This window comes from Hemitrygon akajei, chromosome 16 (assembly GCF_048418815.1).
Source record: "Hemitrygon akajei chromosome 16, sHemAka1.3, whole genome shotgun sequence".
Classification (NCBI taxonomy): Eukaryota; Metazoa; Chordata; class Chondrichthyes; order Myliobatiformes; family Dasyatidae; genus Hemitrygon; species Hemitrygon akajei.
This window is the reverse complement of record NC_133139.1, coordinates 16,158,517-16,184,644: the sequence shown is the minus strand read 5'-3', so window position 1 is coordinate 16,184,644 and position 26,128 is coordinate 16,158,517. Positions and strand designations below refer to the sequence as shown.

At 40.7% G+C, this 26,128-nt stretch overlaps 1 protein-coding gene across 1 annotated transcript in view; it reads right to left on the bottom strand.

Annotated features, from left to right (window-relative positions):
• The window catches only part of LOC140739781 (interleukin-6 receptor subunit beta-like), a 51,198-nt gene extending 25,155 nt beyond the window's left edge, over positions 1 to 26,043 (bottom strand). Inside the window, exons 1-6 of the mRNA XM_073068295.1 lie at positions 25,987 to 26,043; positions 19,357 to 19,514; positions 15,923 to 16,076; positions 14,242 to 14,324; positions 8,175 to 8,379; positions 1,943 to 2,128 (exon numbers count right to left, since the gene is read on the bottom strand). Of these exons, the coding sequence (XP_072924396.1) occupies positions 1,943 to 2,128; positions 8,175 to 8,379; positions 14,242 to 14,324; positions 15,923 to 16,076; positions 19,357 to 19,514; positions 25,987 to 26,023 (823 nt within the window). The 5' untranslated portion in view covers positions 26,024 to 26,043. The remainder of the gene's footprint in view (positions 1 to 1,942; positions 2,129 to 8,174; positions 8,380 to 14,241; positions 14,325 to 15,922; positions 16,077 to 19,356; positions 19,515 to 25,986) is intronic.
• Between the last annotated feature and the right edge of the window lie 85 nt (positions 26,044 to 26,128).

The following is a 26,128-nucleotide window of genomic DNA, read 5'->3' as shown; positions in this document are numbered from 1 at the left end:
TCTTTTTGCACAAATCATTGATCTTTAAATTTCTTATTGTAAACTATAGTAATTTTTATGTATTACACGGCGCTGCTGCTGCAAAACACATTTCATAAGATATGTCAGTAATAATAAGCATAATTCTGATTCAGATTCAGAAATCTGAAGATTTTTAGATACGAGGGATGTCAGGAAATTGGTGCCGTTATAAAAGATTGACCATTATCTCATTGAATGGCAGAGAAGTGTTGCAGCTTAATGGGATTATGGTGAGAGTACATTAGGATTACTGTCAGCTCTGTGCGGATGGGAGCTTGATGGTTGTCATTGACTCTGTTAGCATATATGATAACATATATGCACTTTGAAAATAAATTTACTTTGCACTTTGAACACACGTAACAAGTGGATGTCAGAAGACATCCTTCAGTATTGAAGAGGGGTCTCAGCCCGAAACATTGACTGTTTATTCTTTTCTATAGATGCTGCCTGGCCTGCTGAGCTCCTCCAGTGTTTTGTGTGTGTTGCGTCAGAAGACAAGGTCCATCCTGTAAGTTAATTCTGCAGACATCCGCTGGTTCCTTTTTATTTACCAAACCACTTTGAATTTGCCTGATTACTGTGAAAATAGTCCACTATAATATCCTTGTTATAGCTTCTAAGGATTTCTGTGTTACTTTATTAATGTTGTGAGAGTTACCTGCCTCCACCATCCTGCAGCTGAATACCTCAGACACCTGCATCACTTTAATACCTCTGTTGTATGTGGGATCTTGTGGGTTAAAGGTAATTTTTTCCTTGTGTTTTCATGTTATTATCATTACCTACAAGATATGACACAAACATGAAGGGATTATGATACGAGGAATATTTGATAGCTCTGGGTCTGTACTCGCCTCAATTCAGAAGGATGAGGGGGGATCTCATTGAAACCTTTTGAATGTTGAAAGGCCTAGACAGAGTAGATCTGGAAAGGGTGTTTCCCATGGTGGGAGAGTCTAGGACAAGAGGGCACAGCCTCAGGATAGAGGGGCGCCCTTTCAAAACAGAGATGTGGAGAAATGTCTTTAGTCAGAAGGTGGTGAATTTGTGGAATTTGTTGCCACATGCAGCTGTGGAGGCCAGATCATTGGGTGTATTTAAGGCAGAGATTGATATGTTCTTGATTGGACATGGCGTCAAAGGTTACGGGGAGAAGGCTGGGAACTGGGGTTGAGGAGGAGGGAAAAAAACATTTCAGCCATGATTGAATGGCGGAGCAGACTCACTGGGCCAGATGGACTAATACTGCTCCCATGTCTTATGGTCTAAACATAGAGTCAGAGAGCGTGACAGCACAGAAATGGGCCCTTTGGCCATTTTGGTCCAAGTCAGCCTGGTTTTCACCCTGTCCCATCTACCTAGCCGAACTTCAATGATGCCGACAGTCATGCTACACACTGTTTGAGCACATAACCAGCTGTTTTTTTTTACGAGAAGGCTCCCATTTTATCAGAAGAACATAGCCCAGTGATGGCAAACTTGTCCAAAGAATGGCAAAGTGATTATTTTGCCCTAAGAATGCAAGATATCTTTTAATGGTTCTATTTGACTAACTATGGATATCTTGGTGCAAACTCTCTGGTTGGAAGCAAAGTGAAGCAAGTTGGAAGCAAACTTGGCTGCTCTATTAGGACTTGCCTTCAGATCAGTCAGGCAGCTCTGGATTCTAATGAGTTCTATGGACTCACTTTCAAGGTCTCCTCAATTATTGTTCTCAGTTTTAGTTATTTTCCTTTTTATGTTTACTTTTGTATTTGCACAGATTGTCTTCTTTTGCATGTTAGTTGTTAGTCTTTGTTTCTGTGTAGTTTTTCATTCATTCTATTGTATTTCTTTGTTCTACTGTGAATACACGCAAGAAAATGAACCTCAGGGTAGTATTTGGTGACTGCCATGATTTTAACGTTCCATTACTTACCGTGTATGATGACTTCAGTAACATTTCCAGGGGTACTTTGCCAGCTGATATTACAGGGGATTTTCTGAGACACCACACACCATTCGACCACATAAGCAGTTGCCACTATACTGGGAGGTTCCCACTGAATCAGAAGGCTGTCATTTCCATTTGAAAAAGCAAGAACACGGGGCAGAGAAGGCAAATCTGTTCGGAGAAAGACAACATGATTACTTGCCCGAAAAGGTGGCATGACTTTTAAAAGAACTTTCTTTTCCCTTTTCAATTAACTTTGGATATCTCGCTACACAGCCTCATGCTGGACTCAGATTTTATTTTAAAGCTAACACAGACACCTTGTCTATCTATGTCACCACATTCAGTGAACTGAGATCTTGTACACTTAGGTGTTTGTGACACAACAATATTCCGCAGGGCCCTACTGTTCCTGTTATTCTGGAAAATTATGCATCAAGGCCTAGATATTATTGCAAAATGAACTTCCTCTAGTCTGGAGTGCAACTATATATTCACAGTTCAACAGATAAATTTAGAAAGCAGCTGAATCAATTTAAGGAAATTACATTGTAGAAAATGTTCATTTAGCTCTCTGCATTTGTGACAGAGTTAACTGTAAAATAGTAGCTTCCCATACATTACTTTCCTATACTCTTCTATTCTCCATTTTCATACACGGAGCCAATTGCCTTTTGATGTAGTCTGGTTACTCCCTCAATAACTAGTTGTGGTGAAGCCCTCCTGACTGAAGAACAACTAATTTCCCACTTTTTCACCTTTAGATTTTCCTTTGTTACGTACCCCGTAACTGGGTCACTTACCAGCAAAGATAGAGAGGTCCGTTGAAGTCTGATGGTACTATTTTTAACAGTGTTTATTGATAAAAATACACAAAATAATATCAAGGCAAACTTACAGATAATATACGTCGTCAATACTAAATCTAAAAGCGTGGGTCTAATAGTAATCAATAAGAAATAGCTCTATCGTTGTCTAGGGGATAATGTATTGTCCGATGGAAATATAAAAGTCACTCAGTTCATTCAAGCTGCAGCTTTTGGGTTGGAGAGAAAGACGGGTTAAAACTTGCCAATTCCTTTTATGATGTCAATCCTTCGAGAGTCATTGGGAGTTGATTTCCCCGTTGTTAGCTAAAAACCGTTCTGCCGTGGTACAGGGCCCACCGATTCCGGGGCAAATGGAAAAGGACACACGTGGCCTTCCACTGGTTTTTGCTATTACAGGATCGTTAGCGTGTCTTCTGGTGCGTCTGAGGGGCTGTTCCCACAGACCCTCTTTTTATCCTGACTCACAGGGTCTCAGGTGTCAATCAGGTTGGGGATGATGCAATCCCTCTACCAACCTCCTCCTTGGTTCATTGCCTGGGGCTTCGATGCATCGTACAGGATGCAATACACAAGTCCGTCTCCAAGAGACAATAGCCGGTATCAATGGGTACGCCTTTCAGAGGCCAGGACACATTCCAACTCTTTGTGGATTCTGCATGTCTTTCTCTCATTTCCTGGGTCTCCTGACCTGACGTAATAGTGATCTTGCGATTCTCACAAAAGAGGGGGCTACCCCACACCCTTCGGCCCCTCAGAGCTGTGGCACATTCGTAACACCTTTTAGTTCTTCCCTTTATTTCTGATTCACATAGAGCGGAAACAATTTTTCAGTGCTCCTCTCTTAAAACACATAAGTTGAAACAGGTCCAAAATATCCCTATATCCACCCATAAAATAATGGCATCTTTTGTCATAGTGCAAACCTCTCGGCTCCAGTTGCTTTACTAAATTTTCTCCTCGACCTCTCCTTGACTCTAACATTGTACTTAAAATAAAGTATCCAAAGACTAAAGTTGCTTAACATGCTCTACCCAGAAATTCAATATTATCTCTGTGCTTCAAAATTCTTATAAAACGTTATCACCATTTTCACTGTTGTAATTTGTTGAGAATCTGAGGAAGAAATCTGTTGTCAGTCGCTGTTACTAATGTCGTAGTAGCATTTGAGCACTGAACTCTGCTTCTGAAATTTGGTTTCATTGACTTGAATGGATTTGCAAATCAAGGCCTGCTATTGTACTATGTGATTATAATTAAATTCCTCACCTGTCCTTTCTCGCATTACTTATTCATTTTATTTTTTATTGTATCACTCCTTTTTTTACTTCTTTGACTGTACTGTTACCTCAAAACAACAAATTTCATGATGTATGCACATCAGTGATAATAAACTTGATTCTGATTCTGAGATTAGCTCAACTAGTATGTAAAAGAATACAAGGGAATTAAACTAATGCATATATAAACACAAGAGATTATTCAAATGCTGGAAATCCTGGGTAACACATACAAAATAGAGGAACTCAGCAGGTCAGGCACCATCTCTGGAAAGAAATAAACAGTCGACCCTTCATCAGGACTGGAAAGGAAGAAACTAGAGTAAGAGGATGGGTGGAGGAAGAGGAGTACCAGCTAGATCTAGTTCCATTAAGTCATAGTTGCACTGGCTTTGTGTATTAATTTCAATGATCACTGCTGTTTTCTGCAGAATCCAACAGTGCAGCATGGATTATCTATGAATCTATTCTCATTATTGGCTTCCAATCCAGAGGAAGTTGTTATACTGATTGCTTCCTTAGACTTCTCCACGCCAGAGTTCAACTAAGAATCTGGTCTTTTTTTATTGTTAATTTTCTCAGCTCCTCCAACCTTCACACGTCTAAAAAAGTACTCCTTCATAATTCTCTGCAGCAAGTGGCACCGATTATTCTGCTGGCTAGCTTTCTCTCTCTTTCCCCCTACTCTACAATTTCTCAGCTTGGTACACTCCAACTTTGTGTGTGGTTTTGTGGAATCTGATTTTATTTCTTGCGGTTTTATGATTGTGAAAATAATTTCCCTCAGCAGAAATTGAAAGGTTGCACCAGGTATCAATTTGATAGCCAAAAGCCATATCCCACAAATCTGCTGAACATCTATTTACTCCCAAGTATTTAGTTTGTCGCTGTCTCATCTGGACCAGGTGGGAAAATGGCTGAGAAATTGTAGATGGAATTTAATGCAGACAAATGTAAAGTGTTGCACTTTGGTAGGACCAATCAGGGTAGGTTTTTGCACAGTGAATGGTAGGGCACTGAGGAATGTGGTAGAACAAAGGAATCTGGGAACATAGGTTCATAAGGTAGTTAGAGTCATAGAGAAAGCTTTTGGCACATTGGCCTTCATAAATCAAAGTATTGAGTACAGGAGATGGGATGTTATGCTGAAGTTGTCTAAGTCATCGGTGAGGATTAATTTGGAGTATTTTGTGTAGTTTTGGTCACCTATTACAGGAAAGATGCAAATACAAGCAAACTTTTTCCATTGGGGTGAGTGGAACTACAACTAGAGGTCATGGGTTAAGGGTGAACGATGAAAAGTTTAAGGGGAACCTGAAGAGAAACTTCTTCACTCAGAGACCTATGAGAGTGTGGAATGAGTTACCAGCACAAGTGGTGCATGCAAGCTGCATTTCAACTTTTAAGAGAAGTTTGGATAGGTACATGGAAGGTAGGTGTATGGGGGGCTATGGTCCTGGAATAGGTTGATGAGAGTAGGCAGTTCAGATGGTTTAGCACAGACAAGATGGGCCAAAGGGCCTATTTCTGTACTGTACTTTTCTACGACTCTATTATCTGTGCAGCATGTATACTGCTACAACTCTTTCAGACTTGTGACGGTTTTTAAAAATAAACATCACCTAAAGCCTTAATACTTCAATGTCATTGTAACATACTGTAGCTCACATCTAACACTGGGTGATGCTATTTGAAGCCCAGCGCTCTCTAACATGTAACGTTATTTAATGTGTAATGTATATAAGATTATAAGAGGCAATCAGCACCTTTTTCCCAGAGCGGATATCCCCAATACCTGAGGACGTCATCAGGAAAGTCTGATTTCTTTTTGGAGTGAACGAGGATGAGATGTGACGACAAAGGTATATAAGATTATGAGAGGCATGGAGGGCAAGAATAGCTAACACTAGAAGACATCCTTTTAAGGTAAGTGGAGGAAGGTTTAAGGGAGTTGTCAGAGGTACAGCAGGTTCATTTTTTTTCAGAATCAGAATCAGGATTAATATCACCAGTATAAGTTGTGAAATTTGTTGACTTTGCAGCAGCAGTACAATGCAATACGTAATAGAAAAATCTGTTAATTACAGTAAATAAATACTAAATATTTAAATTAAATAAGTAGTACAAAATAGATTAAAAAAAACTAGTGAGGTACTGTTCATGGGTTCAACGTCCATTCATATAGCAGAGGGGAAGAGTGGTAACACTGAGTGGTTAAGTGGAGAATATACTACTGAGGGTGCTGGTGCTGACACAATAGGGACATTTAAGAGACTCTTAGGCACATGAATGAGAGACAAAGGGATAGTTATGGGCTCTGAAGATGGGGATAAATTGATCATGGAGTCAGAATGCCATCGAGGGCGAAGGACCTGTTCTGTGCTATCTGTCCTATGACAGGACCTGTCTGCCACAATAAAAAAGTCACAGTAAGAATGTTTTTCCTTTTATTTCATAAAGTGCCCTCACTGATAGCAAATTTCAGTATCGTAGAACCATAGAACATTACAGCACAGAAACATGCCTTTTGGCCCTTCTTTGCTGTGCCAAAACATTTTTCTGCCTAGTTCCACTGACCTGCACCTGGACCATATCCCTCCATACACCTCTCATTCATGTACCTGTCCAAGTTTTCCTTAAATGTTAATAGTGACCCCACATTTACCACTTCACCTGGCAGCTCATTCCACACTCCCACCACTCTCTGTGTGAAGAAGCCCCCCACCAATGTTCCCTTTAAACTTCCCCCCTTCACCCTTAACCCATGTCCTCTGGTTTTTTTCTCCCCCAGCCTCAGTGGAAAAAGCCTGCTTGCATTCACTCTATCTATACCCATCATAATTTTATATACCTCTATCAAATCTCCCCTCATTCTTCTATGCTCCAGGGAATAAAGTCCTAACCTATTCAACCTTATTAATATCCTTCCTGTAATTAGGTGACCAAAACTGCACACAATCCTTCAAATTCGGCCTCACCAATGCCTTATACAGCCTCACCATAACATTCCAACTCTTATACTCAATACTTTGATTTATAAAGGCCAATGTACCAAAAGCTCTCTTTACGACCTTTTATCTACCTGTGATGCCACTTTTAGGGAATTTTGTATCTGTATTCCCAGATCCCTCTGTTCTACTACACTCCTCAGTGCCCTACCATTTACCTTGTATGTTCTACCTTGGCTTGTCCTTCCAAAGTGCAATACCTCACACTTGTCTGTATTAAACTCCATCTGCCATTTTTCAGCCCATTTTTCCAGCTGGTCCAAATCCTTCTGCAAGCTTTGAAAACCTTCCTCACTGTCCACTACATCTCCAATCTTTGTATAATCAGCAAATTTGCTGATCCAATTTACCACATTATCATCCAGATCATTGATATAGGTGACAAATAACAATGGACCCAGCGCTGATCCCTGTGGCACACCACTAGTCACAGGCCTCCACTCAGAGAAGCAATCATCCACTACCACTCTCTGATTTCTCCCATTGAGCCAATGTCTAATCCAATTTACTACCTCACCATGTACACCTAGCAACTGAATCTTCCTAACTAACCTCCCATGCGGGACCTTGTCAAAGGCCTCACTGAAGTCCATGTAGACAACATCCACTGCCTTCCCTTCATCCACTTTCCTGGTATCTTAGAAAGAAATAATGAGACGGTCATTATCAATTTCTCTAGTGAACCTTAGACTATTTGACTAAACAAATTTATTGATTAAAATTATGAAATAACAGGAAAATGACTGCATTTCTGTGCAAACTCCTGATGAAGTGTCTTAGCCTGAAACATCAACTGTACATCCATTTCTATAGATGCTGCCCGACATGCAGAGACCCTCCAACATTCTGTATGTGTCACTCTGCATTCCTGTGCATATTCTTTGCTTATTGTAGTCAAAATATTAGAATAAACCAATTGTTTTATTGCATCTACGCCCTTCGGCTACTGTTATAAATTCTTCCAGCAATAACATATTTAGATTTAATTTAAACATTAATTTTAATGCGATTTCTTCTTGCATCTATTTCAGTACAATTCTGCTGCTTCAAACCCTAACCAATAATGAGTGTTCTCTTGCTAAAAGCATGCATTTTGGGTTACCTTGCATTTTAGACGATGAAATAACAATCTGAGCTTTTGGAGATTCTCCCACTGAATTGTAGGCAGATACCTGGATACTGTAGTTACTATCAGGTAGGTGGAGGGTGCTCTCTAGGAAGGAGGTGTTGTACTCCTGCAGCTCTGGCTTATGCAGTCTGACCCTGTAACCCAAAATCTTTCCATTTGCTGCACTTTTGTTCAGCGGCTGTGTGGACAACATTAATGTGCCGATTTAATTGCATTAAGCAAATACCTTAATCAATACAATTTTAGAAATCTCACAAATTCTTTAGTTGATAGCACAGTTTAAAAACAAATGAGACAATGTTTGGTTTAACTCTCCCTTGCCCTTCAGCAGCCTGGTCATTGTTATTCCATTTATAACTTTTAGGATGGAGATACTTCTCTACCAAGGGAGGTGTAAGGTGCTCCTTCCCTCTGCTAGCCTTTGGGCAAGGAATAGCACCTGTTAGGCCCCCCGGTCAGGGTCACATGAAGGAATGGGAGCATGTGGTGGATGATCGTATGAGAAGCTGGTGTATTTCACAAGTCCTGGTTATGCGTCCACTAATGCCAGGCAGACAATTTCTGAAGAGTATTGATAATGGCTGGGGTCACCTGTCTTGTAAAGACACTGCCCCGAAGAAGGCAATGGCAAAACACTTCTGTAAACACTTTGCCAAGAATGATTGTGGTCATTGGAAGACCATGACTGCCGACCTCATATGACATGGTACATCATGATGTTGATGACAGGCTCTTTGATACCTTCCAACACACAGGAGTCTGTGTTCTAGTGATAGAAGATTAGCTGTCCGGCAGGAGGTAACATGTGGGAATAAGGTGGGCCATTTCTGGTTGGCTGCTAGTGATGAGTGGTATTCCACAGTCGTCGGTGTTGGCGCCGTTTTTTTCCGCGTTATCTGTCAATGACTTGGATGATGGGATTGATGGCTTTGTGGCCGGATTTGTGGATGATACAAAAACAGATGGTGTTGAGGAAGCAGGGTGTCTGCAGAGGGACTTGGACAGATTAGGAGAATGGGTAAAGAAACAGCAGAAGGAATAAAGTGCGGGGAAGTGTATGGTCTTACACGTGGTAAAAAGAATAAAGTTATGGACTATTTTCTAAAGGGGGAGAAAATGTAGGTGCAAAGGGACATGGGAGTCCTCAAATAGGATGCCCTAAGGTTTAACTTGCAGGTTGAGTCAGTGGTAAGGAAGGTTATGTTAACATTCATCTTGAGGACTAGAATATAAACGCTGAGGCTTTATAAGGCATTTGTCAGACCACCCTTGGAGTATTGTGAGCACTTTTGGGCCCCTTATCTTAAAAAGGATGTGCTGGCATTGAAGATAATCCAGAGGAGGTTCATGAGAATGAGCCCAGGATTGAAAGGGTTAACATATGAGGAGCATTTCATAGCCCCGGGCCTATACTCACTGGAGTTTAGAATATTGAGAGGGGAACTTATTGAAATCTATTGAATACTGAAAGACCTTGATAAAATGAATGTGAAGAGAATGTTTCCTATAACGGTGGAGTCTACCACCAGAAGGCAGAACAGAAGAACAACCCTTCAAAATAGAAATGAGGAAGAATTTCTTTAGCCAAAGGGTGGTGGCTCTGTGGAATTCACTGGCACAGATGGCTGTGGAGGCCAAGTCACTGGGTATATTTAAAGCAGAAGTTGATAGTTTCTTAATTAGTAAGGGTGTCAAAGTTTACAGTGCGAATGGGGTTGAAAAGGATTAGAAATTAACCGTGATGGAATGGCAGAGCAGACTCAAAGGGCCAATGGTCTTATCCTGCTCCTATGGTCTTATGGTTTTATGTGCCAATAGTGCACACAGTGAAAAACCATAATTTGGCAAAACAATTTCTAAGTACATTTTAATAATTTGACATTGCATGTAGCCTTAATTGGATATATGGTTTCAGGAATGAAGGTATTCAGTTATAAAGTTCAATTGCAGAAGACTGGAAATTTGAAGGAACGTGCAGGATATGGTGAAAGACTGAGTGAGTAGCATTGATGAGATTACTTACCAATCTAGTCAGAAACACAAACAGAATCTTTACCAATAACAAATTGTCCCAAAATAAGATATTTCCTACCAATGTTAATGGAAATAGAGTAATATGGAGCCAGAAAAAAATAAGAATGGCAGACTTCCTTCTCCGCAAACATTCATGACCCAGTGGATTTTTACACCAGTCTAGTACTTTCATGATCACCATTAATCACAGTGGTTTTAAGTTCTTGTTTTAATTAATTACATTATGTTTCAGCTACCTTGGTGGCATTAAAACTCATGCCTCCAATGTCCAGGCTTCTGGATACCAATGCCAGTAACAATCTCAATACTACTATGGCCAAAAATAATAAAAATGCAACAAATGTTCATTCTAATAGTTTTCTGCTCACGGGTCAAAATTGGAAACATACTGTAGCAATGAAAACGGATGAATAATTTATTAAGCTATATGTTTTCATGCAAAAATAGTTTCATTCTCTGTACTCCTGTTGCCTCATGAATCATTTTATCAAATCTACTTTTTATTCCTTCAAGAGGACTACAGCCTTGTGGTAGTTTGGAGGCTTGCATGCTTCATTGACCTGGAGAGCTATGCTGGCTGGAGTCAGGGCTTTGTGCTTTGGCTCATGGTAGGATCACCCTTGCCAAACAGGTCAAAGAGGGTGAGGCCAGACTAACAGTCATCCTCCGGACCTCCAGGTTCGGGGGTTCATTTCAGGGCTAACAACCCTGACTGGTAAAACAAAATTGTTACAATGAAGAATCATTCTACATCTGAGTGCAATGGTATTCCAGAGTCTCCATCCGGGACTTACGTAACCAATAGGAGAAGAATTAGGCCATTTGGCCCATCGAGTCTGTTCCACCATATCATCAAGGTTATTCTCTCAGCCCCAATCTCCTGCCTTCTCCCCGCAATCCCTTCAGGCCCTGAGCAATCAAGAAACGATCAAACTCTGCCTTAAATATACACAAAGACTTGGCCTCCACAGCTGCCTGTGGCAAAAAATTCCACAAATTCACCACTCACTGGCTAAAGAAATTCCTCCTCACCTCCATTCTAAAAGGGAGCCCCTCTATTCTGAGGCTGTGTCCTCTAGTCTTAGACCCTCCAACTATAGGAAATATCCACATCCACTCTATCAAGGCCTTTCACTAGGTTTCAACTAGGTTACACCTCATTCTTCTGAATTCGTGCAACTACAGGCCCAGAGCCAGCAAATGCTCTTCATATGACAAGCCATTCAATCCTGGAAACATTTTCGTGAAACATCTCTGAACCCCCTCCAGTTTCAGCACATCCTTTCCGAGATAAGAGGCCCAAAACTGTTCTCAATACTCCAAATCAGGCCTCACCAGTGGTTTATAAAGACACAACATTGCATTCTTGCTTTTATATTCTACTCCTCTTACATTTGTCTTCCTCGGCACAGACTCAACCTTTAGGAAATCCTGCACTAGGACTTCCAAGTTCCTTTTTGCCTTAGCTTTTTGTATTTTCTCTCCATGTAGAAAATAGTCAACCCTTTCGTTTCTTCTACCAAAGTGCATGACCATACACTTCCTGACACTGTATTTCATCTGCCATTTTATTGCCCATTCTCCTATGCTGTCTGTCCTTCTGTAGCCTCTCTACTTCCTCAAAACTACCTGCCCCACCACCTACCTTCATATCATCTGCAAACTTTGCAACAAAGCCGTCAACTCCGTCATCCAAATCATTGACATATAACATAAAAAGAATCGGTCCCAACACAGACACCTGTGGAACACCACTAGTCACCAGCAGCAAAATAGAAAAAGCTCCCTTTATTCTCACTGTTTGCCTCCTGCCAATCAGCCACAACTTTATCCATACTAAAATCTTTCCTGTAATATCATGGACTCATAGCCTCAAGTGTGGCACCTTGTCAAAGGCCTTCTGAAAATCCAAGTACACAACATCAACCAATTCTCCTATGTCTATCCTGCTTGTTATTTCTTCAAAGAGTTCCAACAGATTTGTCATGCAAGATTTTCCCTTGAGGAAACCATGTTGACTATGGCTTATTTTATCACATGCCTCCAAGTACCCTGAGACCTCATCCTTAATAATCGACTCCAAGAATTGCCCAACCACTGAAGTCAGACTAACTGGCCTATAGTTTCCTTTCTTCTGCCTCTCTCTCCTCTTGAAGAGTGGAGTGACATTTGTAATTTTCCAGTCTTCCAGAACCATTCCAGAATCTATTGTTTCTCGAAAGATCACTAATAATGCCTCCACAATCTCTTCAACCACCTCTTTCAGAATCCTGGGGTGTATTCCACCTGGTCCAGGTGACTTTTCTATCTTCAAATCGTATAGTTTCCCAAGAACCTTCTCTCTAGTATTAGTAACTTCACACACCTGGAACTCCCACCATACTGTTAGTATCTTTCACAGTGAAGGCTGATATAAAATAATTATTCAGTTCATCCGCCATTTCTAACTCATGCATCGTTTTCCAGTGGTCTGGTATCCACTCTTGTCTCTCTTTTACACTTTATGTATCTGAAGAAACTTTTGGTATCCTCTTTAACATTATTGACTAGCTTACATACATATTCCATCTTCACCTTCTTAACAACCTTTTTAATTGCCTAAAAAAGCTTCCTAATCCTCTAATTTCCCACTAATTTTTGTTCTATTATATGCCCTCTCTTTGGCTTTTATGTGGGCTTTGACTTCTCTTGTCAGTCACAGTTGTGTCCTCCTGCCTTTAGAATACTTCTTCCTCTTTGGGATGTATATATCCTGTGCCTTCCGAATTGCTTCCAGAAATTCCAGCTATTACCGCTCTGCCAATGTTCTTTTCCAATCAATTTTTGGCCAACTCCTCTCTCATAAATCCGTTTACTCCACTGTAACAGCGATACATCTGACTTTAGCTTCTCCTTCTCAAATTTCAGAGTGAATTTGATCACATGATGATCACAAAGGGTTCTTTTACTTTAAGCCTTCTAATCAATTCTGCTTCATTGCACAATACCCAAGTCAGAATTTCCTTTCCCCTAATGGGCTCCACCATGAGCTGCTCTAAAAAAGCCATATGGTGGGGCATCTAGAAATTCCCCCTCCTGGAATCTGGCACCAACCTGAGTTTCCCAGTCAACCTACATATTGAAATCCCCCTTGACCCTTGACCATTGTAACATTTCCCTCTTGGCAAGCATTTTCTATCTCCCATTATAATTTGTAGACCACATCCTTACTACTGTTTGGGGGTCTATATACAACTCATATCAGGGTCTTTTTACCCTTGCAGTTCCTTAGCTCTGTCAAGAATGATTCAACATCTTTCGACCCTACGTCGCCTCTTTCTAATGATTGAATTTCATGTTTTAATAACACAGCAATGCCCGCCCCCCCCCCCCCGCCTTCCTGCGTGTCCTTTCGATAAAATGTGTATCTTTGGATGTTAAGCTCCCAGCTATAATCTCCTTTCAGCCATGATTCAGTGATGCCTACAACATCATCCCTGCCAATCTGCAACAGTGCTACAAGTTCACCTGCGTTATTCCGTATATCGCATGCATTCAAATATTACACCTTCAGTCCTGTATTCACCCTTTTCGATTCTGTCCGCCTTTTACGTTGCAGCTCATCCTGTTGACTGCAATCTTGCCCTATCAACAGCCTCTCTTCACTACACATTGCCTCTGTCTGTAAACCAGCTCCCTCATCTTTAGCATTCCTGACAGTTGTGAAAACTGGTGGGAAGAACTGTTGTAGGAAACCCTGAACACCACCAGAGATGGAGGACCTTCGTTGCTGCCCTAAATGCTAGCGACATACTGGGCAGTAAGTAAGTAACTTTTTATTCGCATCTTTTTTAAACTTGAGAGTTGAAAGTCAAGAATTTTACTTCAAAAGCAATTTGTCACATTGCCTTCAGCTTGTTTATTAAATTTTTTTCATGTCAAAGCGTAGTAAACTGCAGAGGTACCAGTAACATTACCAACCAAAACAGCAACCAACTCATTCATGTGGTGACACATTGAAGCATACCTTCCATCTAAGACACACTCTTCGAATTCCTTCTGAATTAGGCTTCTCAATACTTCTCCACAGCTGCAGTTGTTGAGTTGGAACTAATACCAAAAAAATCAGCAAATTAATCGCAACTTAGCAACAAAGTAAAGCAGCAGGAGGTGCGGCTGAAGTTAGTCAAAATGCTATTAAGTGTTATGTTATTTCTGTTTAAACGTACCGTGGTTTAACAGTAAAGAATCATATTCTGGAAGAATTAGTGGAACTTTTATTTACAGTAATAAACAAACACGTCTTAACCAGCCAGATGCTGAAACATTCTGGCAAACAACGCGCGTGCTCAGTGCTCTGTCCAATCATGTACTGGCACATCATTGCACGTGATATCACCACATGAAGTTCCTCGTATTTTGAAACTGCTTGAACACATTGTAAAAGGTCATAGGGAGAAAAGTTATGTATTAACCAAACACTTTAAACACGTTTTGAAGCGTACATTTGGAAATCCGGGGGCAGAACCTCACAGCAGCAGAAACATAAATCAGAAGACTACCATCATCAGAATCAGGATTAATGTCATTGGCAAACGTCAAGAAATTTGCTGCTATGGAGCAACAGGTCATTGCAATACATAATAATAAAACATTATTATTATTATTGTAAATTACAGTAAATATATATATGTGTTAAATTAAATGAACAGTGTAAAGAGAGAAAAAAAGTAGTGAGGTAGTGTTTATGGGTTCAATGACCATTCAGAAATTTGATGGCAGAGGGGAAGAAGCTACTCCTGAATCGTTGAGCGTGTGCCTTCAGGCTCCTGTAGCTCCTCCCTGACGGTAACAATGGGAAGAGGGCATGTCCTGGGTGATGGGAGTCCTTAATGATGGGAGGCTAGTGCCCATGATCGAGCTGACTGAGTTAACAACTTCCTGCAAACCTACTTCAATCCTGTGCAGTGCCCCCCCCCCCATACCAGAGAGTATGCAGCCAATGAGAATGTTCTCCAAGGTACATCTGTAAAAATTTACGTCTATGCTCCCATTCCTCTACCATGAGGTCAGAACTGTTCAAAACAATGCTGATAGAAGCTACTTAATTGACAACTTTGTAGATGACATGCACTTAAGCTGAGAGCAGGTTTTATGGAGACATGCATGGGCAGGTTTTCTTTTTTTTTAAGAGAGTGGTAATGCTGGGAGCAGATAGGATAGTGGTATTTAAGAGGCTGTTAGAAGGACAGGAATATGTGAGGAATGGTGGGATAGAGATCATGTACAGACAGAAGGAAGTTAGCTTAACTTGGTCTTGTGTACAGCACAGGCATCATGGGCAAAGTACCTGTACTTGTGAGGTACGATTCTGTGATCTATTGTAATGTGGGACCAAGCACAACCTACGGACTCACTTTCAAGGATTCAACAACTCAAGTTCACAGTAGTATTTATTTACTTTTTTGTTGTTATTATTATTTGTATTTGAACAGTACGGCTTCTTTTTCACATTGGCTGCTTGTCAGTCTTTGAGTGTAGTTTTCTTTTCCCATTGATGCTATCGTATTTCTTTGTCCTACTGTGAATGTCCACAAGAGAACGGACGTCAAGGTAGGATATAGAGACGTATACGAACTTTGATAATAAATTTACTTTTCACACTGAAGTTGCTCACTTATCACAACCGCACCAGTTCCCAGACGTACCACGCTCAGCTGTCATGCATGTGTCCTCGTTACTCCACTCGCTCCATGGACTGGTCTCAGCTTTCGGCTTGCAACGGATCTTCAGCTGGTACTTGGTGTAAGGTAAGAGGTTACACTGCCTGAAAAACGTACTATTTATTGCTGTTAGGGGAACCTAGGTATCGAGAAAGAAAAAAAAGGACTTTGGTTAAAAAAAAAGACATTGCAGAAAAGCTCTAAAGTCACAATAACTAGGAACTTATTGTGCAGGTTTTGCCTTACAATGATTTTTACGAAGTGTATAGTCATTAGCAGTGTAATAAGCTTAATGGAGTGGGAGCGTTCTCTCACCCGACTGAGTAACTAATGATTTTTATATTTCTCTTTGTCAGAGCTTGCCTTGCATAAACTGAACGCCTGCATTCCAGCAGCGATTTTGTTGAGAAGGAACTTCAGAAACACAACTCTATTTTCTTTTCCAAGACGATAATCACTCTTGTGCTTTTATAACCACCTCCAAGCGGAGCACAGCTTTGTTGTAGGGTTTGGTGGCTTACGTGCCTCAATGACCCAGAGAGCCGTGTTGGCTGGAGTCAGGGCTTTGTGCTTTGGCTCTTGATAGGGTCACCCATGGCAAACAGGTCAAAGGATAAGGGCCGGACTAAGAGTGATCCACTGGTCCTCCAGGTTCGGGGATTCAACTCCGGGCTAACAACCCCGAGTGGTAAACAAAATTGTTACAGAAACAGCAATGAAGAATCTTTCTACATTTGAGTGCGACGGTATTCCTGAGTCTCCACCTAGAGCTTACATGACTGACAGTAGTGAGAACCAAGAGGAAACTACTGGCATAATAAAGGAAGTCCTGAACACCACCAGAGATGGAGGGCCTTCATTGCTGCCCTAAATACTCGTGGTGAAACAGGCAGTAAGTAAGTAAGCTCTTATGACCAGGAATAAAATGCACAAATGCTGGAGGAATTCAGCAGGTCAGGCAGCATTGACAAGGGGAATAAACAGTCAACATTTTGGATCGAGACCATATTGGGTCTGCAGGATCTCTTGAGTTTTCTAAAATGCTGTCCACTTTGTTGAATGTTGTGCTTATCCATTTAAAGCAGTGTTTCCCAAACTGGGATCCACGGGCCCCTTGGTTATTGGTAGGAGTTCCCGACATTAAATAGGTTGGGCGCTGATCTAAAAGGAAAATAATCCATCCAACTGAGGGTTTGTGTCCTTTAGATGATGGAAAGGTGGCAGGAGTTAAGTCACATCATAAGGAACTCACACTCTGACCATAGTTAAAGGCATAAAACTTGTGGTTAGTCCAGTTTTTAGCCAGCAGTGACGTATAATGCTGATGGTTAGGGTGTCTCCGATATGTTGATTCTTAGCTATATACTGTATCTAATCAAGCATAGTTTTGGGAAGAAGTCTTTTAGCTAGTCATTCAGTTCAAAGGTAACTAGAGATGGGTCCTAATAGCTGGTATACCATGGGAAAAAATAGACTCATTACCAAAGCAAAACCTCCATGGTCATATCCACTCTTTTGCATTTCCATAAGCTTTTTTTCCCTCTTAGATTTAGCAATGACATTATCATAGACCACAGCCTCTGCTTTTTGGTTTCTGCATTACTTATTAAGAATGATTAAGAAACTTGGTTTGATATTGTGGTTTTTCATGTCCCAGAGCACCTATCCTAATGAAATGCATTAAACTAAAGAGACACTTTTGTGCAGAGTACGGATCCAGATCCTGCATGGAGATACATACGTATTGGTCAAGTGATAAATTACGAAACCAAACCAAGTAAACTTTTCACTTTCTTAAATGACCATATGGGACTATTGGGGCTTCAGGCCATACCATTATATGTTTGTGCTGGTGTCAGAATTATTAGTGGCAAATTGAGACATGCCCTTTAAACCAAAATATTTTGTCTTATTGTTCATATGTTGAAAAAGGCTTGGTCAGAATTACATTTTTTGACAGGTAACTTTTCTTCCTACTTCCTTAAGTAGAATCATAGAGAGAGGTGTAGCATAAAAACATCTCTCCAGCCTATATTCAGCACCAAACACTTATTACATTAATCTTAGATCCTATATCAATCCAATATTTTATCCTCATCAATTCTCCCCAACTCTCCTCAGATCTTTCTGCAAGATTGCACAGTTGGGAGAACTTAAGCAGCCAGTTAACCTACTAACCAACAAATCCTTCTGCTCGTCTATACTTCCCCAGAACCTACCATTCAGTACGTGTCCTACCTTTATTAGCGTTTCCAAAGTAGATCACCTCACACCCACTGGGACTAAATTCAGTTCACTACTGCATCGCCCATTTTGCCTAAAATCAATATCAGTTTTTAGACTACAGCAACCATCCTCACGATCAACACCACTACCCATTTTCACCTCGTTTACAAACAACACTAATTTTAGAGCAATCATTTGCAAACAATCATTGTGTCATCTGCAATATTTACATTAGGGATATTGAGCTATTAAAATGTGACTAACAATTATTTAAACTATTAAACAATATGGGAAAACAATATTTTTGAATGATCATACAAGAATCACATCTGCCTAGGAACGTGCTGTCTGCATAGCACATATTACGTAGTAGGAACTCTATTGTAATCTGTTTTTGAAAATAGTTCCATTGATTTGCATGTGTCATTTATTTTCATCTCCAAGGTTTAATTTTTTTCATCTGTTAATGTAAATTATGTACCACTTTAAAAAGTTCTCATTGTATTCAGGTTAATCAAATATGTTAAGACTAATCAATAATAATTAATAACCTATTAATAACCTTTGTAATTAGTTAGAACTCGCACCACCAGATTCAGGAACGGTTACAACACCACAATCAATGGACTCACTTTCAAGGACACTTCATCCCATGTTTTGATAGTTATTGCTTATTTATTTATTATTATTGTTTCTTCTTTTTGCGTCTTCCCAGTTTGCTGTTTTCTGCACTCTAGTTGAATGTCCCAGTGTTCCATTGATCATTATATTTACAATTCTATAGATTTTGTTGTGTATGCCCATAGGAAAATGAATCTTAGGGTTGTATATATGTACTTTGATAATAAAACTAACTTTGAACTATATCATGTTTTTGTTTTCATGATTTAAATGCAGGCAAACACGCAATATCAACATGTTGAAATTAGTAATCCAACCACAACTCTTAATGCTACAAAAGATTATGGAGCTAGCTGAAATTAATCTGAATTAGTAAACACATTTTCTTTTCACAAATGCAGTCTTATTAAGAAATTGATACGAAATGCACTATTGAATTATTATATTTTATATAATTATACATATATATTCATGCATATCAATATTTTTACTTCCTTTATTAGTTTTGCATTAATGGGATTGATGGGATTTGGAGGATTAAAACTCTGCCATTATTTGATAAGAAAAATGACCTGGATCCATTTCTCTTCATCAGTTGCCTTGTACTGAATCTCAAAAGCAGCCTTGCTATGATTAGTCATCTCAAAGGGCATCTTCCACTGTCCAATTAGGCAGTCATTTTGTTCTGTATCCTGTGACATTTCAGTTATCTGAGGAGCTTTGAATTTCACTGTGGGATAAATGAAACATTGGTTTTAGTCCCCACCTGGACTTAGGGTATGTGGTGAACTACATACACCTGTCTGGACACAGCTCCCCCCCCCTGCTGACTGCTCCTGTGGCTCCTCCCACAGACCCCGGTATAAAGGCGATTGGAGGCACTGCTCCCCCCTCAGTCTCCAGGATGTTGTGTGATGGTCTCTTGCTGCTGACAGTGCTTTCTTCCACTAATAAAAGCCTATATCTCGCCTCACGTCTCCAAGAGTTATTGATGGTGCATCAGGGTAGTGGCAAGAAATTCAGAGGGGATGAGAAGAGGACCTTCCTCACTCTAAGTGGCAAGTACCTGAAGATACACTGCCTGAGAGACTGATGAAATCAGGGTCACTTAAAATGTCTGAGTAACATCCAGATGAGTACTTGAATTGGCAAGGCTTTGGAAGCTATATAAAGTGTTGGAAAATGGGATTAATGCCAATAGGTATCTTCTTGTTGGCATGGATACAGTGAGCTGAATAGCCTGTTTCCATACTCTATGACTCTATTTGCTAATATTATTAACCTGCTGCGTTACTATATATTGTATTTTATCCTCAAGTTAAGAAAGAACGTATTTACTTTAGAGGCAATGAAATTTAGGTTCACTACATTCATTCCTGCATCTTTAATGAGATATTGTTCTTCTGAGCAGGAATACTATTTGGTCACTTCTTCAAAGACTTTTGGTGCGTTTTCACATGTAACTGGGAAAACAAAATTTATTACCTTGCTTTTACATACGTGGGAGACTCCAGTTCTAAACACTAAACAATTCCTAATGACTTTAAATGGTTTATTTTTATAGTACCATTTGATAACAACAACTGGAATTCAGAAAAATGAATGGCAAGACGGTTAATGTTCTGACAAGAGAGTTTCACAAATGTAGATTGCCCAATCCTTTCATAGGCATTTCTTGAACTGGTGATTTACTTCAGGATAAGGTGTCAGTCATTCAGACTGAAAAGAGAAGCTGCTTCTGTCACAGTGGTTGTGAATCTTTGGAATTCCTTCTCCTGGAGACTTCAGATATCCTCAGTTATTGAGTATGAGTCAAGGTTGAAATTTGTTTTTTGGGATCTGGGGTATTTATTCAAGATTCAAGATTCGCACAAAATGCTGGAGAAACACAGCAGGTCAGGAACTCAGCTGTGGAAAAGCTATGGAAAATTGACGTTTCAGGCCGAGGCTCTTCATCAGGACTGGAAAAAAAGAGGAAAAGTCAGAGCAAGAAGGTGGGGGAGGGGATGAAGAAGTACAAGGTGGTAGGTGAAAGGTGAAAGTGGAAAAGGGGAAGGGTGAAGTAAAGAGCTTGGCGGTTAATTGGTGAAAGAGATTAAGAGCTGGAGAAGGGAGAAACTGATAGGCGAGGGTAGAAGACCATGGAGGGGAAAAGGAAGGAGAGGAGCAGCAGAGGGAGTTGATGGGCAGTTAAGGAGATAAGTTGAGAGAGAGAAACGGGAATGGGAAAATGTTAAAGGGAGGGGGCAACTGATGGAAGTTAGAGAAAGCGATGTTCATGCCATCAGGGTGGAGGCTACCCAGACAGAATGTAAGGTGTTGCTCCACCAACCTGAGTGAGGCCTCATCACAGCAATAGAGGAGGCCATGTATTGACATGTTGAAATGGAAATGGGAAGTAGAATTGAAATGGTTGGCCTCTGGGATATCTTGCTTTTTCAGGTGGGTGGAGTATCAGTGCTCGGTGAATCAGTCTTCAAATCTATGGCAAGTCTCACCGATATGCAGCAGGCCACACTGGGAGCACAGGATACAGTAGATGTCACAATGGACGCACAGGTGAAGTCGTCTCACGTGGAAGGACTGTATGGGGCCCTGAATGGTAGTGAGGGAGAAGGTGTACGGGCTGGTGTGGCACTTGTTCTGCTTGCAAGGTTAAGTACCAGAAGGGAGATCAGTGGGGAGGGATAATGTTTGCGTAGAGAGAAATCCCTGTGGAAACTGGAAAGTGGTGGTGGGAGGGGGAGAAAGATGTGCTTGGTGGTGGGATCCCATTGCAGATGGCAGAAGTCACAGAAAGTTATGTGTTGGACATGGAGGTTGATGGGGTGGTAGGAAAGGGCAAGGGGAAACCTATCACTGGTGGGGTGGGGTGTGGATGGGGCAAGGGCAGACACGCACAAAATAGAAGAGATTGGGGTGAGGGCAGTGTTGATGGTGGAGGAAGGAAAGCTCCTTTCTTTGAAGGAGGAGGATATCTCATTAGTTCTGGAATGAAAAGCCTCATCCTGAGAGCAGATGAGGCAGAAACAGAGCAACTGATAGAAGAGACTGGCACTTTTACAAGTGACAGGATGGGAAGAGGTATAATCCAGGTAGCTGTGAGAATCAGTGGGTTTATAAAAAATATCAGTAGATAAACAGTCTCCAGAGATACAGTCAGAGAGATTGAGAAAGGGAAAGAAGGGAAAGGAGGTGTTGAAAATGGCGTAGGTAAATTTGAGAGCAGGGTGGAAGTTGGAGGCAAAGTTGATGAAGTTGATGAATTCCATGTGTGACAGTTTCTCAGCTGGAGTCAGTTTGTCTACTGATATCTTTTATAAATGCACGGATTCCCACATCTACCTGGACTCTCTCTCTTCCCACAGTGACACTTGTATGTACCCATGCTGAGCTCATCAATTTGAGTTCCTCCAAAATTTTGAGTGTGTTGCTTGAATTTCCAGGATCTGCATTATTTCTTGTGTTCAAGATTGAAGACTGTTTAATGTCATTTCCAGTACACAAATGTAAAGGGAGAATGAAATAATTGTAAATCCTGATCTGACACAGCACAAAAAACATACAAATTTAAAAAAAAACACAATAATAAATTAAAAATGCAATAAATATAAATGCATAAGATAGCTTTATATACATAGATTGATTGTCCATCCATAAAGTAAAATGGATATGGAGATTGGTGAGAAAATTGGAGCCAAGGTAAAGGATTGGACATTATTTTACTGAATGGAGGAGTAGAAATGAAAGGGCACTTGATTCATTGAGAGAAAAAAAAACTGAATGAAACGGACTCTCTATGCACTATCACCCAAGTGGTACTAAAGGACAAGACTAGTTTCACCAGTATCATCTTCAGCAGGAGAAACAGTATGTTGACTGTGTCACATCTGGGTACAGTGCTCTAAAGTCAAATACCTAGACTGAACATGATATTCCTGCAAGCGTCCTTGCAAATCAAAACCCTGACCTGAAAGTATGCTGACGTTCTTCATCATCAATTGGTCAAAATCTTGGTACACACTAGCCAATAATGCTGTGAATGTACCATCATTACAGGGATTGTAATGGTTAAACATCACCGTCCCAAGATGTTTGTTAGAGATGTGTATTCGATACTGTCCTTGCCAACAATGCACACATCGTATAAATGAATAATAAAACAAAATATAATAATTGACCCACTCCCCTTACAGTTTATAAGGGGATAATTTTTAAACATACTATTTGAAAATGACAGAATGAGTAAATGTCCTCTAGCTGTGACTAACTATAGTAGATTGAGAAACCATAACCACAAAAGGGTAATTACTACACTCAGTGTTTCTCAATACTCTTCTCTAAGCAAAAGTAACATAAGCACAAGTCATTTGCATATTCCCACCGAGTTATCAGAGTGGATAACTTCACTCAACTTTACAGTAATACACACAAAATGCTGAAGGAACTCAGAACTCAGAACTCAGCAGACCAGGCAGCATCTAAGGAAAAGAGTAAACAGTTGACATTTCGGGTCGAGAGCCTTCATCAAGGTTGGAAAAAGAGGCAAGAGTCAGTTAAAGAAGGTGGGGGAGGGGAGGAGGAGAGAAAGAAGTACAAGGTAGTAGGAAGTAGGTGAAACTGGGGGAGGGGGTAAAGTAAAGAGCTGGGAAGTTGATTGGTGAAAGAGATAAAGTGCTGGAGAAGGTGGACATTTGATAGGAGAGGGTAGAAGACTATGGAATCAAGGGGAGGGGGAGGACCACCAGAGGGAGGTGATGAGCAGGTAAGGAGATAAGGTGAGAGAGGGAAACTGGAATGGGGAATGGTGAAGGGCAGTGGGTCAATTACAGTAAGTTCAAGAAATCAATGTTCATGCCATCAGGATGGAGGCTACCTAGCATTGTGTTGCTCCTCCAGAATGAGTATGGCCTCATCGCGGCAGCAAAGGAGGCTATGGACTGACATGTTGGAATGGAAAAAGAAATGGGAATAGGAAGTAGATTTGAAATGGGTGGCCACTGGGAGATAAGATATGATAAAACTTTATTTATCCCAAAGGAAATTATAGTTGCAAGGGTGCTCAGTCAGAAATATATAATTTAAAATACAAAGTGTAAAATGTAGGTGCTCGGTGAAGCTGTCTCCCAGTCTATGTCAGGTCTCTCCGATACACAGGAGGCCACACCAGGAGCTCTGGATACAGTAGATAACCCCAACAGACTCACAGGTGAAGTGTTGCCTCGCCTGGAAGAACTGTTTGGGCCCGTGAATGATAGTAAGGGAGGAGGTGTAGGGACAGGTGTAGCACTTGTTCTGCTCGCAAGGTTAAGTAGCAGGAGGGAGCTCAATGGATCATTTGCCCCATGACTAAATTGTTCCTACAACCTACAGACTCACTCTCAATGATTCATCTCATGTTCTCAAGATCTATTGCTTATTTATGTATTTTTATTACTGTTATTATTCTTTCCCTCCCTTTTTGTATTTGCACAATTTGTGGTATTTTGCACACTGGCTGTCCGCCCTGTTGCTGTGGTCTTTCATTGACTCTCTGATGGTTATTGGATTGATTGAATATGCCTGCAAGAAAATGAATCTCAGGGTTGTATATGTAAATCTGTCCTGAGCCTTATAGGCTCATCAGGCCAGTGCTTATGCCGGGTTCCGCCACATGAAGCGATTGAGAGTACGAGACACCCCACAGATAGGACGCCAGTCTATCGCGAGGTTAACTCCCTGCATTTTGCCGGTACCCACTTTCAGCTGGGTGGACTGGAGCAATGTGTGGTTAAGTGCCTTACGCAAGGACACAATATGCTGCCTCGGCTGGGGCTCGAACTCACAACCTTCATATCACTAGTCCAACGCCTTAACCACTTGGCCACATCTTTGAACTTTAGTCCTAATCAACAGGTCAGTGAAGCAAGTGTCCAGTTATGACATGAAGGTCAATATTTATCAAAGTGCTCCCAGAATTATCAGTAACAAATATCAAATCAAGTACTCTTACATTACAACCAGCAACCACTAGTTGCTAAACAATAATTTCTAATAAAAACACTCTGAAATATAAAGGAACTAGTCATGTTAAATGGCAAAGGAATAGTTTATTTAAACAACCCAAATTAAACTTGACAAATAATGTTGGAGTTTTAAGATTAAATTACTTTCTACACCCAGTAGCTACTTCATTAGGTACACCTGTACACAAGCTCACAAATGCAAAATCTAATCAATCGTACGGCAGCAACTCAATGCATAAAAACATGCAGGCATGGTCAAGCGGTTCAGTGGTTGATCAGACCAAACATCAGAATGGGGAGGAAATGCACCTAAGTGAATTTGACCGTAGAATCATTGTTGGTGCCAGATGGGGTGGTTTGAGTATCTCAGCAACTGCAGATCTCTATTGGGATTTGTATGCGCAGCAGACTCTAGAGTTTACAGAGAAGGGTGCACAAAAAAAAACAAAGAAACTCCAGTGAGTGGTAGTTCTGTTGGTGAAAACATCTTGTTACTGAGAGAACTCAGAGCAGAATGGCCTGACTGGTTCAAACCCACATGAACGCAACAGTAATGATGCACCATCAATAACTCTCTGAGACGTGAGGCGAGATATAGGCTTTTATTGCCTGGAAGAAAGGACAAGCAGCAATTGACCACCACGCTACATCCTGGAGACTGAGGCCGGGGCTGTGTCTCCAATCGCCTTTATACCGGGGTCCGTGGGAGGAGCCATGGTCTGTGGGAGGAGCCACAGGAGCAGTCAGCGGGGGGGCGTGTCCAGACAGGTATATGTAGTTCACCACAAGTAACCATGTGTTACAACAGTGGTGTGCAGAAAAGCATCTCTAAATGCACAACATGTTGAAACTTGAAGTGGATGGGCTACAGCAGCAGAAACCATGAACATACATCCAGTGGCCACTTTATTAGTTACAGGAGATGCTTAATAAAGTGACCACAGAGGTATATTGACATTTCTGCAGATAAGTTACAAAAGCTGATTTAACTGTGACGTATTTACCTTTCCAAAGAGCAAATTAGCTTTTATCTTTCACAACTTAACGTACAATTTTATCTGCATGCATGTTAGCAGTTAAAGTTATATCAATCAAAATATCTGTATAATCCTTGTCAAAACCTAATAAAATCTTGCACCACAGGACTATATTTTTAATGTTTCTTTTTTAAACATATGATAAAAGATTCCATATTACCTATTAGCATGCCATCAAGGCACTTGTGGTTGGACATTGCTGTTCCAAGTGCATTCTTAGCCGTAACCCAGATGTCATGGTAGGATATCAAATTTGAAACAAGGACCATGCACGAGTTCTTGGTCTTATTTGTAGTACAATT